This window comes from Ammospiza nelsoni, chromosome Z, assembly GCF_027579445.1.
Source record: "Ammospiza nelsoni isolate bAmmNel1 chromosome Z, bAmmNel1.pri, whole genome shotgun sequence".
In the NCBI taxonomy this organism is placed as follows: Eukaryota; Metazoa; Chordata; class Aves; order Passeriformes; family Passerellidae; genus Ammospiza; species Ammospiza nelsoni.
Genome location: NC_080669.1, coordinates 37,202,542 through 37,216,346, shown reverse-complemented (window position 1 = coordinate 37,216,346; position 13,805 = coordinate 37,202,542). Strand labels below are relative to the sequence as shown.

Sequence of the window (13,805 nt, the reverse complement as noted above, 5' to 3'; positions counted from 1 at the left end):
TTGAGCTGCAAATTCAGCCAGACTTAATTCTCTTTAAAAGTATTTTGTAGCATAATCATTTTGGTAGCCTCACTCAATAGTAATTTCTGTTTACTATGACAGATTCTGGAAATTCTGCAGAATTTTGTATTCAGCTCTTGGTTGTTTTTTGGTGTGCTATAAGTGCAAGTTAAACAGTATTCTAATGCATTCTTAATCCATTAACACAGGTACACCTTCTGTAAATGACTATTTTTGAATAAGCTTCTCTGAGTAATTTCTGTTCAGTTCTGCATTTATAGGCTTCTTCAGTAGCAGCAGGGTATTTGGTTCCTCATTTACTGTGTCTTATAGTCATTTAGTTTTGACTTTGATTAAAGTGCTAGTGGAATTAAAATAATGCTGTAGAAACTGCATATGTCAGATAGTTACATTTCGTAGGCCTAAAACACAGAACATGCATGCTCTTTTGCACTTGCTTTTTGTCTATGAACAGGTTTTGTTTTTTGTTTTTTTTTAATAGAGGCTCACAGGACAGCAGCAGGAGATAAACAGCTTAATGCAGAGAAAAAGTGCTGTGGATGAGGAAAATGCCCGTTTGAAGAATGAATTCGGTAACTTGAACTGGAAATTTAAAGATAAAAGCCAAGAACTTAAGGTATATTGACTTGTACATAGTTTTATAAGACTGTAGCTTTGAAGTAGTTCTTTAAGCAGTGTCAGCCTTTGTGGCACAGAAAGTGACAAGCTTGGAGAAAAAATTGCCTTAGGCTTTGCTATACGTTACTGTTTTCTCACATACTAACTGAGAAAGATGCTTTAAAGCCAAGAATCCAAGCTTTATAACTTTCAGATAAATAGTTAATGATGGAAATGGAGCAAAGAAAGTAGAAGTGTGAAGATGTGGCTTCTTGTAATTAGATTCTGATGGGACTGGCATTATTAATTGATAAAGCTGAGGTCTGGGAGGATATGTCTGTGTGGGTCTCAAAAATAGCTGGGGACAGCATCAAAGGCAGCTTGATCAATTAATGGGCTCTTTGCAAATGTGTACTCATCAAAGCTGTCATCCAGCTAAAAAATATGACCCTTCCACCTGCATGAAAGAGGCCAATAAAAGTGCACAGGTGACCTTGGCCATCAAATATAGAAGCTGCTGTGAGGGTAAAACTGCACAGTTTATATTTGCTGATTAGTTCTCACTTTTTTGTTTATCGGCCCTTGTGGTACTGTTCTACAGGACACTGAGGAGCGTGCACAGAAGAAGGAAGAGCAAAACAGACTGGTTATAAAAAACCTGGAGGAGGAAAATAAGGGATTAAATATATGCTTTGCTGACCTGCTAAGTGACCTGGAGAAACTGAGGAAGCAGGAGGCACAATGGAAAAAAGAAAAATGTGGCAATGATACCAGAATAAAGGTACAAAGTGGAACGGATTCCAGGATGTTATTTGAGAATTAACTTCTCCAGACATTTCACTACAAGTTATTTCCTTTAAATAGCAAGTTATATATTCAAATGTACCAGTGGGGACTTGCATTCATTTACATTCTATCACTTAAGACCCACAGCTTTTTAAAAATTGATGCTGCAAAGCAGGAATCTGACTTCAAATAGTCATCTTAAAATGTAATCATTAAAAAATAAAAGATGGTGTACTTTGAGATTATTAATATATATATGTATATATATATGTGTGTGTGTGAGAGAAAATAAAAGCTTAAAAATATTACCACAATTTTTTTCTTGATTTGTAATTTACTTACATATAATCTTGTTGCAGTAGACTTAATCTTTTTTGGTATGAAAGAACATGTAGTTCCAAATAAATTGTGCCGTAGCCTCCAAAGGTCTCTATTCTATGAGGGGTATTATTATTGCTTACACTATATTAAAAAGTTATTTTCATAGTTTAAGATAAAGCAGAAAAGAAAATAACTGAATACATAGTGCAGATCTTTTCTCTTTTATTTGAACTATACTTTTTCTTCTTTCAAGAAAACAAGCCAACAAAATTGGCTCATGTTTTTTAAATTCCTCCAAGAAATGAGCCATAAACATGGCAAATTTTAATTCAACAACTGCTAGTATACACATCTAGGTAGTGGATTCTTTTTGTTTGCATGACAAATGTACACTTAGAATGATGTGTTCTTTTACATTATTGAAGTACATTCATTGCAATAACTATTTAATTAACACCTCACCCAGAAATGCCCTTTTTTTTTTCCCCACACTAGCAGTTTTTGGATTGTTGTGATGATGGAAACTCTGTTGAAAGAGCTTAATTCAGATCTCTTAACATGGGAAGTAAAGTTCTTGCGAATTGACTTCTTCAGACTGGTTATGATGAAAGGATTATAGAGTTCCTAGGACAAGAAATGATTTGTTGATTCTTGGGAGAGAAAAATCTTGTGAGTGCCAAGCTGATAAAATAATTTTTAAGTTGCCAAATGTAGAGCTTGTAATACTGGACAAATTGTTGAAAATCTGTTACTTGTCCCTTCAATGAACAGAGTCAGAATCTCCTCTGTCTTCCTGGCTGATGAGGCATGCTGGTGAATGAAAGAGCTGGGTGATTGTAGGGATGGGAATTAGTAGTGTTGGTAGTTCAAAGGGGTGTTATAAGCCAGTTAAGTTGGTGTCTAGAGTGTGAAAGAGAGTACTTCTGGGGATAGGTGTTGCCTGAGACAGCCAGGGATGTCACAGAGTTGGATTTGGTGTTTGCAGACTAGGAAGAACTTGTGAAGATAATACTAATTTGCAGTCCTGGCTGTAATGACCATGAAGTTGCCAAGGCCAAGACCTTGAGACAGTGATGGAAGGAAAATAGCGCAGTACAGCCCTGGAGTTAAGAAGCAGAGTCTTCAGATGTTTAGGGAACTTGTAGGTGGAATCCTGTCAGAAGCAGTTTCGAAGGGTAAAGAGCTCAGGAAAAGCTATGATGTCTTTAAAGACAGCTTTCTACAAACCCATGTATGGTCCACTTTGGAAAAATATCTCAGGAGATCAACTTGGCTAAACAGATCTCACCACTAGATTCTGGTGTAGGCTGCAGATGGAAAACAGTATTCGAGATGTGGAAACTGAAAGTTGTAGAGGGAGAGTTCAGAAACATTGTCTGGACACTGAAGGGTAGTGGTAACCTACGTGCAGTTGAAAGTTGCAAGTTATGACTGATACAATCAGAATTTCTTGGAACTGCTTTATCGGTGAAAAACTGAACAAGGAAAATGGGGACCTGCTGCTGAAATGGAATGATTAATTAATTACAAAAGGTAATAGATTCAGCAGAGATAATTAATATTGTCTTTGCCTCAGTCTTCTCCAAGGTGTCCCCAAAAGTTTGTGCCTAGAGACAGACTTCAGTGGAAAGTACTGAGAGTGGATGTGTTGGAAGATACCTGAAAGAACTTGACTGGTGTGCGTCCATTGGGACTACCTGAAATTAACTGCACTCACAGGTGCTGAGAGCGTTGGCTGCCTCTCACCCTTTAATTTGGGAGTTGAGTCAACATGTTTTTGTACATGTTTTTAAGTAATAGACATGGCATTAACAATCTTAAAGATGTGTTGTATACATATGTTACCATGTTAGTCTCCTCTGTCTGAGAGAATAAAAGGAATCCTTCTCAAAATAAGCTAGCCCAACATTACCTTTAAAATGTGCATTAGATGGTAGAAATGCAAGATCTAAATCACAGATTGCTTCTTAGGAAAAGTAGTTACCTATGAAAAGGCTGAAGTGTTAGCTTTTTTTTTTTTTTCCTTCATCCTTCTGTCTTTAAACCATTTCCATTGAAGAAAAGTGCCACTTCTCACTTTTGAAGACTGGTTGTTACTGTAACCTACAATAACCAGGTATAAAATTCAACTTCTTGAAACTGAGAGAAAGGAACAGCTGCTATGAATAGTTTGTCCTTTTAAAGAACATTTCTGTGAAGTTTTGTCATACTAGCTGAAATCAGTATGAGACAGGTTAACAGGAGGATACTTGATAAGGTGGCTAAAAGGCTGACAATAGCGTTTTATTGGTTTTCTTTTCTGTATGTACCTTCATATAAATAATATACAGTGTACAGAAAGTTAACTGTACATCTGCCTAAAGTAGTTCTTGAGAACTTTTTGTGCTTCTTTTCTTATAAATTCCCAGAGTTTATATATCAACTTTCTATATGTCCTGAAAAGGGAACAAATGAAAAAGTCATCAACTAGCTAGGTGTCTCCCTATCTAAGAATCAGTTAGTTATTTGTGTTATTTGATTGTTCTTGATACTAAACTATTGTTTAGTATCAAGATAAATATATTTTCCTCCAAACTCAAGTCACAAAAGAATTTGTATGTAGATGAAAAAATGTCAGACTGGCAGATTTTAAGTGGAGGTGAAGTAAAAGATAATGGGATTGCTTACTGGTGGGTTGGTTGGTTGTTTTTGTTAATTCCTAGTTAGTATAGTACTTTTGAAGTTTCTGAAGTCTGAAGGTTGGAATTTTCAAAGAAGCGGCCATCTTTCTCGAGAGGAGCCTGGGATTTTAGTTCCAATGAAAAATGAGAGTTTTACTGAGATGGGACCTTGAAAAATTACTCTCACTTCTGTCATAATATATAACAGGAAAAAACATGAAAACAAAGCTACTGTCTTTGAAAGTGACTTTCAAAGGGTTTGAAGCTACAAATAACAAAGCTGTGCTGTTAATTCTTAGTGACTCCATAACGGGCATAACTGTACTTCCTCATGCCTTGGTTTTCTTACACTTTTCATGTTTAAAGTTATTTTAAATTCACCTTTTCTTGCTGTCTTGCACTACATCTTTTATAAATATGCATTTTCTCTCTTGTATAACTGAATTATTCGATGTTTTGACTGTTTCAAGTAGCTTTTTTAAAATAGGCTTTAAAAGCTTGAATCTTAAATGCTCCTTTGAAATAAACTATAATTTAAAAACCCAGATTGGAGTATTTGTGTTAGGTAAATTTTCACAAATTTACATAGCATGTTTACGCAATGAATATTTTTGGCTACTGGATCAGCAAGAAGGGAATGTGATAAATTCCATATGATCTTAAAAATGGAGATACTCAGAAATTGAGTGTAAAATATTATAAGTTTTTTCATGGTCAAAAATACGATGTTGATGAAAAACTAATCATGAGCCTGCAATGTGCACTTGCAGCCCAGAAATCGTTTAATGGGCTGCATTGAAAGAGATGTGTCAGCAGGTTAAAGGAGGTGATTTTCCCTCTCCACTGTGCCCTTGTGACACCCCACCAGGAGTGCCCTGTATATTTCTGGTGCTCCCAGCATGAGAAGGACATGGTATTCCTGGACCAAGTCTGGAGGAGGGCCCTGAGGGGACTCGGGACCACCTTCTCTACAAAGACAGATTGAGCAAGTTGTGGCTGTCCAGCCTGAGGAAGAGAAAGTTGTGCGGAGACCTCATAGCAACCTTCCAGGATCTGACCAGGGCCTACAGGGGAGCCAGAGTGGCACTCTTTGTCAGGAACTCTGGTGATAGGACAAGGAGGAGTGGTTACATGTTGAAAGAGGGGAAATTTAGGTTAGAGATTAGGAAGAAGTTCTTTACTATGGGGATGAGGACACATTGGAACTGGTTGCCCAGGAAGTGGGCAGATCCTGGCAGTGTTCAAGTGCAGTTTGGATAAGGCCTTGAGCAACCTGATCTAGGAGGGGGAGCTCCTTGCCCATGGCAGGGAAGTTGGAAGTAAATGACCTTTCAGATCCTTCCTAACCCAAACCATTTGATGATTCTATTTTAGATTTCAGTATTCAGCTGAACTTTTGGACATCAATATATATATTTCAGTAGCTAAGGTATTTGTATAACAAGTTTTTTTCTTTCCCTTTTTTTGTGTTTTACTCTTTCAGTAATGCTTCCAAAAAACTCGAGCTTTCAAAGTATGTTCAAAAAGATTGAGCTGATTAATTTCTTACTTGAAACCAGAAGCTGAAGTTAAATATGTCACAAATGAAGTATTGAAAGATACTTTTTTCCTGATTTTGAAATTCGCCATTAGATAACTTCTAAAGTTTTATTTATGAGAAAATAATGAATTACATATTCTTTGTGTTGTATTCTGCAATGGATGATGGGAACTTAAAGCATTGGTAATGTTAGATTTTTTTCATCTCTTCCATGGAAAACCTGCAAATTTGTAGTGTGGTATTAGAAATAGGCAAATAGAATTTATCAGAGAATATATGAACTATTAAAATTTTTGTTCACATATTAAATACCTTTACCTACAGAGGAAAAAAATACTGAGGAGAAGCCCTACAGTTACTTGTCTGCAAGTGATAAATACCTTATTACACTTAAAAAATTTTATGTGTTGATAGTGAACTGTCTCCTATAATTTTGAAATTTTTCATTATTCAAGGAAAAATTAAGTTTCTCTACCTAGCCTTTGGCACTGAAGGGTGACTCATTTTTTGGGTACTCCAGGTGTGTAGCCTGATATTTGTCGAGAAACAAATAATTTCCTACTTCATTCACATGTGAATTTTGCTATTTCCTCACATCAATGTTAATGTTATTAACAGGACATTATAGTTTTAATACAATTTCAAGGATTTCAATGAATTTGTTGGTAGTAAACTTCTGATACATCTAAATACCTATAGGACATTTTTATGCAATTTTAAGGAATTTAATTTATTTAAAATTTCATTATTCACTTTTTAGTTATAGAAATATTTTGATAACCTCAATATTTGAGGTGTCATTGCTGAAAGGGAAATATATGCATTTTCTTATTTCTTTCAGTCTGTATGTAAATGGAAAACTAATATACTCTTGGCAGTAGATTAGGGATGATATTCTAAGAGGAGGCTTTTATTTTAAATTATTAATGTATCATGGAATATTTGCCTTACTGAGCATAGTGATTGCATCTGTGAGTAGCATAATACCAAAGAAGGTCTGAGGCTGTTGCCACCATCTGAAATTCTGTTCTTGATATTGCTGTAATATTTATATTTCTATTCTTGCCTCAAAACACTCTGGGGAGAGTAGTCATACAAAGCTTGGTAAGGACTGATGTGCTTTTCTTAGGGAACTCCAGCAAGGTTTATGTAGACCTTGAAGTCTTGTTTGAGTAAACTGCCTTGCTATTGTGTTTCCTAGATACACCTTTGCAGTTTGCTGACTAACTTCTACAGTAGGGCTCATGGTAAAAGGCAGACCCTTGCTCATTTGCATTGTTTTCAGTGAGCACTTTCAGAAATTTTCTGGTATGCTGTTTCTTCTCATGAAGAAGCTATTCCTTGCACTGAATTAGCAGTACAAAATAAGAGCAGATTTAACAAGCAGTCTCAAAAATTAATCTGTATCTATGATTCTTAGTTCATATACATGATATTGTGAATTCTTGTGAGAGGTTAAAACAATGAATGCATAGCTGCTTTTCTTAGGATTTTCTATGTAGAAAACAAGGCTTAATCAGTTTAGAAGTTAAATTGGGAAGGTTGCAAAGAGTTGATTCAGGTTCCTCCTTCCACATCCAGCAACTGAGTTAAGGAAAACTTCTTAGAGTAAAGAAAAGGTGGCCACCTAAAATTTGAAATACATCTTTTTTCCTGGTATTTCACATTTTTCATACATGCATATATGCCTACCTGTATGCATTTGCCTAGATTGCAATAAATATATGCATGTATGTATGGGCACATCCATATATCTATATACATAGCTAACTTGCATAGCAGATTTTAATTATTTCTTCTTAATGCATTTCATTTACTTTCTTTGCAGAATTTGGAAACCAATTTAGCAGAGACAAGAGAACAAATAAAAAGTTTGCGCAGTATATGCAGTAACTTGTCATCTCAGGTAGATGTGAAACAGGAAGAACTTTTCCAAAAGGATTGTGATGTGGTTGGAGCTAAGTAAGTATTTCATAATAACTAAGTCTGAATCCTCTCAAAAAGGCTATTATTCCAGTTAAAAAGTGGTATCATGCATTGAAGATACTTTTGTGCAACAGTGTGTTTTACCATTCTGTTCACAAGGTGTAAGGCTTCTGGAAGTCTGCCAGTTTATGTAGACTCTTCCTGATACATTTTGACTCTTGTATATCATAGCTGGTTTTGAGTAGTGATATACTTGAGAAATTATACTTCTCTAATTTGCATTGTGTCAGAGAACTACCAATCTTGACTGAAAGTAATAAAGTAACAATATGATTAGGGACATGAATATTAACTAGAGAGGCTAAGCACCCTAAACTTGAAAAAGCTTTAAGCCTAACTGTAACTTCTTAATTAGATTAAAATCTGACAAGTCCGCAAAATTCTACGTGGGCCTGTTCTAAAGGTTTAAAGTGCAGTGATTTAAGCTTTATCTTAGGTCTCACACACTGTTTCTTTACACTGAATCTGTAAGATTAGTGCTGCATTATTTGTTTTTTGGAAAAGAACTAAAGGACAGAATGAATTATAAGAATTGTAAAGATTACCTTAATTATGGGGAATACAGATATAGATATAGTAATGTCAGAAGATGATTGTTAATTCTAAGTCAATTGTCAGAAAATTGTCCATGTTTTACTTCTTAACTTCAGAGGCATACACGTTGTTTCATTCCTATGTTAGATTAATTATATCCATTCAATATTCCTTTAAATGGTGGTTTTGCCTGAAGAGCTGCAGTGGGGAAGTAGAAATCATTGGTATGGATACTCCTCTTTACTTTGCACAAAAAATCTTTCTGTAGGGAGTCAATATCTAAGTCTTTTTTTTTTTTAACCAAAAACCAAGAAATATTATTTTTGATGCATCTGAACTAAATTCTCATCTTGAAATCTTTTCATGCTGAAATCTCTGCAAGAAAGATGATGTCTATACAAGAAAAATTATTTTCATGTTTAGAAGAAATTATACCACTTGGGTTTTAAAAAGTCAATAAACATGCATAAGCTTATTGGGAGATTGTATTGAAAGAGTCAGTCAATATAATTTGTGAAATTCAGCAATGGGCTAATAGAATTTATTTCCTGAAATTATTCTCAGAAAAATACATATGTGTGAGGACTGGGGACAGCAAAGAAGGCATTTTAGAGTCTGGTAGTCAACTTTGCAAAGTTACTGCTTGCTGGTTTCAGCTTCAGATGTTGCAATCTGAGTTGGCCTAATCTTTTAACTTCAAATTTCTCAAAATGAATTCTTTGATATTCTTTGGAAAACAGCCCCTTAGAATTTGGCACAAGCACCTCATTAAAATGTGGAAGTAAAATAAAGACATTTTTGAACATAAGATCTGAATATGAGGTAATAAAGAGATGAAGACTACACTTATTTTAAAGTGAAGTCTTCTTCTGTGTTTTCCATATAACAAATCCTCTAGACTTATGGGAAACTATTTGGTAAATCAGTCATATGGGGGGGATTTTGTGTGCTCTAACGTTTTCCTTACTAGATAGTTAATGGTATTGCAATAAGTAATAGTATTTTTGGGTATCACTAGTATGTGAGTTATGCTTCACATGTCTGTATGTATATGTTTGATCAGTATCATTATAATTTGTTTTCTGCTAATCTTTCTCAATGAACTTCAGCTATAAATTTCTTGTTGACATTTCTGTTATGAAGAAAGAAGGCTTAAGCTTATATTATGTAAAATTCACAGTTTCAGTAGTTAGCAATACATACCAAGAATTGCAAATATTTTGTATTTTTATAGTATAGAATACTGAAATTTCATATCTTATTTCTTCTGAGATGTCAGTATGTAGAGAAAATTGCTTTTCTGTTATTTCTCAATTTAAAATGGCGTCAAAATTAAGCAAGTCTTTGTAAAAAGAAGACAAACTCTTATTTAAGTTAAAGTAACAACTCCCCAGTTAAAGGAAAAAATCTGAGGACAAAATGAAGTCTTTCCATCTTCTCATTTTCATAGGCCAAAGTCTTGTGACTGTGTTGACTTAATGATTAAAGCATTGAATTTTTCCTGTTTACGGTAATGTTGTTGGGGTTTTTTTAAATCCATTTAAAAGTTATTCTTATGAAAGTATCACATCGAATGCTTGGTTGTCATTTGATGCTGGCAGAAAATTCTCGGACAAATAGTGTGGAAAATAGCCCATTCTCCTTACTATCTTCAGTTTCCCATAATCAATTTCAAACTTAGAGCTGAAAAGGGCAGTTTGACTTGCAAATGCGTCTGCTCTCCCCAGTGCTCTGTCTCACTGTTTGCTGCCTTCCTACCTTCCCCACCCTCTCATTCTGTGAAAACAGAGTAGGAACACAATTGAAATTATTAGAAACAAGCTCTAGAAGCAGAAAGAAAGAAATGAAGTCAACTGGCTTCCTTCATTTGGTGTGTTCTTTCAGATACAGCATAGGCAGATTCAGAAAAATACACCTTCTGCTGACACCTTGGTAATACTATCCAAAGTTTTTACATTATGTGGTAAGTTCAATTGCAGAAGCAAGTCTCCAAGGGAATGTGTACCTACTGGGCTAGTGCTCTGTTTCTTGTGCATTCACCACTTCCTGTGTTGTGCATATCTGTCAGCTTGTTGGCAAGAGGTTTTTTTTAGTTTAACAGTAGATGTGTCTGTAGACATCAAGAGAATTGTTTTCTTCAGGAAATAAGTGGAGATCAAACTTTGAAGAAATCGTCCATTGCAACTCTGGTTCTACAGAATAACAAGTTGGTTTTGAAAATACTACCATATGGCAGTAAAAGTCTGCATACTTTTGAGGTGTGGGAGATAAATTTTCTAGGACCAGTGACCAAACAGTATTTACAGGATACATCCTGTGTAGTGACTGTCTTGAAGAAGCCATTACCTTTCTTTTTTGGCCTAATTTTTGCCAAGCACTCTTCACCTCACTGGGTTTCATTTCAAACTTCTGAATTACCTGTGACATGTGTTTTCTTGTTATATTTTTGATGTTTTAATTTAGTACAGATTTTCTGTATCTCTTTAGAGTCCATGGTAACCTACCCATTTTCATGTTATCAAGCTTGGTGATTTTTGCTTTAAAATTGTGCTAAATACCAGGGCCTAGAACTTTGTGATCTGACACAGCTCTGGTGGAACTCTAAATGTCAAACTGGAGAAGTTTGATTGATTCACTGAGGCTTGAGTCTTGCTGTCGTAAGTATCCAGGAAATATTAAGCTGTTTGCAAATAGAGTAAAATCTATTCTAAAATGAATTTGAATTTCTTGCCCCAGTGTTTTTAGCAGAAATGTGGGCCATGACTTCATTCCTTTGATTCTTATCTAGTCCAACTCTATCCCTGATGATTTTACAACTATTTTTTCCTGCAGTAATGTTTCTATTTTTACTCCTCCACCGTGTGTGCCCCCACCCTGCCCACCACCCCTCCCAATACAGTTGCTCTTAATTTGTGTGCTGTAAATTATGAGGCAGTCAGATTTTTACTCAGGTCTTGTTTTGCTGCCCTTGCATTTTTCAGGTTATTCTTTGCTGTGTGCTGCAGCAGTGTCAGCTACAGCAGGTTGCCCAGTGTTGTAATCGTATTGTTGTTATGATATTTCTAGAGTCCCATACCTTCTCTCAGTGTTTTCTTACAAGCACCTCTTCACAGTAGTATTGCTCCTGCTTCTTTGTCAGGGCTCCTCCAAGGCTCTCCCTGACCAGCCAACCCACCCCCTTTTATCCCAGTTATCTTCACTAGCCACAGCTGCTGCCCAATTAAGGACATCACAGCTGCAGCCCATTTAGAACAACTAGGATTGGGGCAAGGCCACTTATACAATGCATCTATTTTACTAGGACTCCTACTGTATTTCCCCCTTTTCTTTTACTTACAGATATTGAGGTGCAATACAAATATTACAATACATACATTCCCCCATGACTCTAAGGCCCTGTACAACACACACATATTTCCCCACAGCTTCTTGACTCAAAAGGCCATATTTCTCACAGCTCCTGGCTGTCACAGCTCCTTGATTCAATAGCCATACTTCTCCACAGCTCTAGGCTGTCCCACAGCTCTTCTTCTACAGCTCTCAGGCTGCCACAGCTCTCAGCTGTCCTATCTTCTATTGTTGTTGTTATATTTCTAGAGTCCCAGCTCTCAGGCTGCCACAGCTCTCGGCTGTCCTATCTTCTATCACATTGGGGTCACCACTGGTTGTAATCATATTGTTGCTATCATATTTCTAGAGTTCCATACCTTCTGGGTGGTTTTCTCACACTCAGCTCTTCACAGTAGTGTTACTCCTGCTTCTTTGTCAGAGCTCCACCAAGACTCTCCCTGACCAGCCAGCCCACCCCCTTTTATCCCAGTTAGCCTCATTAGCCACAGCTGCAGCCCAATTAAGGACATCACAGCTGCAGCCCATTTAGAACAACTAGGACTGGGGCAAGGCCACTTATACAATACATATGTTTTACTAGGACTCCTTCTATAGCTCAGTACCATGTCCAGTCTGAGTATGTCCAGAATGGAGACTCTGCAACCTCTCTGCATAGGCTCTTCCAGTGTTTGGCCTCTTTCAATGGATAAAAATATTTTTACTGTGTTTAGCTGGAATTTCATCTGTTTTTTATTGGTGCTTATTGCCTCTTTTCCTGTCACTGAGCGCCCCTTACAAGAGTCCATCTGCATCTTCTTTCTAGGTTGCCATCAGATATTTATAGATGTTGATAGTTCAATTGTCCCTGAACTTTCCTTTCTCTAGGCTGAGCAGACCCAGCTTTCTAGCCTCTCTATGTATTCTATGCTGCTCTCTATGCAGCAGATGCTGCAATACTTAAATCATCTTTGTGGCCCTTCATTGGCTCTCTCCAGCCATGTCCATGTTTCTCTTGTACTGAGGAGCCCAGAAACTGACACAGCACCAAGATGGGATTTAAAACTTCTGACTAGAGGGGAGGTAACACCTCCCTTGTCCTGCTGGCAGCAATATCCTCTTCAAAGCTCAGGATGTCATTGGCATTTGGCACAAGGCCACATTGCTATCTGATGGCCATTTAGGTGTCCACTAGGGTCTCCAGGGCATTTTCTGATAAGGTGCTTTCAAGCTTGTCTGTTCCCAGACTGTGCTTTTATACAGGATTTTTAACCCCAGGGGCAGTACTTTGCACTTGTCTCTGTTGAACTGCATGAGGTTCCTGTATCCAGCCTTTTGTCTGGTCTGTAAAGGTTCCTCTCAATGGCAGCCAAGCATCTTTTGTGCAGTTCCCCTTTTCTGTGTCATCGGCAAAGTTGCTGTGGTGCATTCTGTCTCATCGTCATTAATGCAGATGTTGAAAAGTGGTGGCCCTAATGTTAGCCCCTAGGCTGTTCCTGTAATGCGAGGCCTTGTGCTTAATTTTGCTTACAGCTCTTCAAACCCAGTAGTTCTACCAGTTCAAATGATGGACATTTTTAAGCAGACAGTTTTACTGTCTGCATATCTAGTCTATACCTCATCAGTCTGTCTATCAAATTTTATGGGATACTATGTCAATAGTGTTACTGCAATCAAAAAGAAGAGCATCGGTTCTCACCCCTTATGCAATAAGAATTCCTTCAGAGAAGGGAATTGCCTCAAAGAAAGCTGCCAGGCCAGCTGGGTAGAGCATGGTGCTAATAACATCAAGGTTGTGGGTTCAGTCCCTGTAAAAGCCATTTACTTAAGAGTTATACTTGATGGTCATTGTGATCCCTTTCCAACTCAGAATATCCTATGAGTCTGTAAATATTATTTCCTCTTAAGACTCCCAGTGATCATCTTCTCCACTAGATGGTCCATCACCTTCCCAGGGACTAAGATGCAGTTGACTGCTCTAGTTTCCCAGAACCTTCTTTTTAACATAGGCCTTCGTAAAGAACTTGTATCCA

At 36.9% G+C, this 13,805-nt stretch overlaps 1 protein-coding gene across 1 annotated transcript in view; it reads left to right on the top strand.

Moving 5' to 3' along the window:
• The window catches only part of CNTLN (centlein), a 199,923-nt gene that overhangs the window by 30,053 nt on the left and 156,065 nt on the right, over positions 1-13,805 (top strand). The window contains 3 exon segments of the mRNA XM_059493082.1: positions 503-637; positions 1,220-1,399; positions 7,754-7,887. Of these exon segments, the coding sequence (XP_059349065.1) occupies positions 503-637; positions 1,220-1,399; positions 7,754-7,887 (449 nt within the window).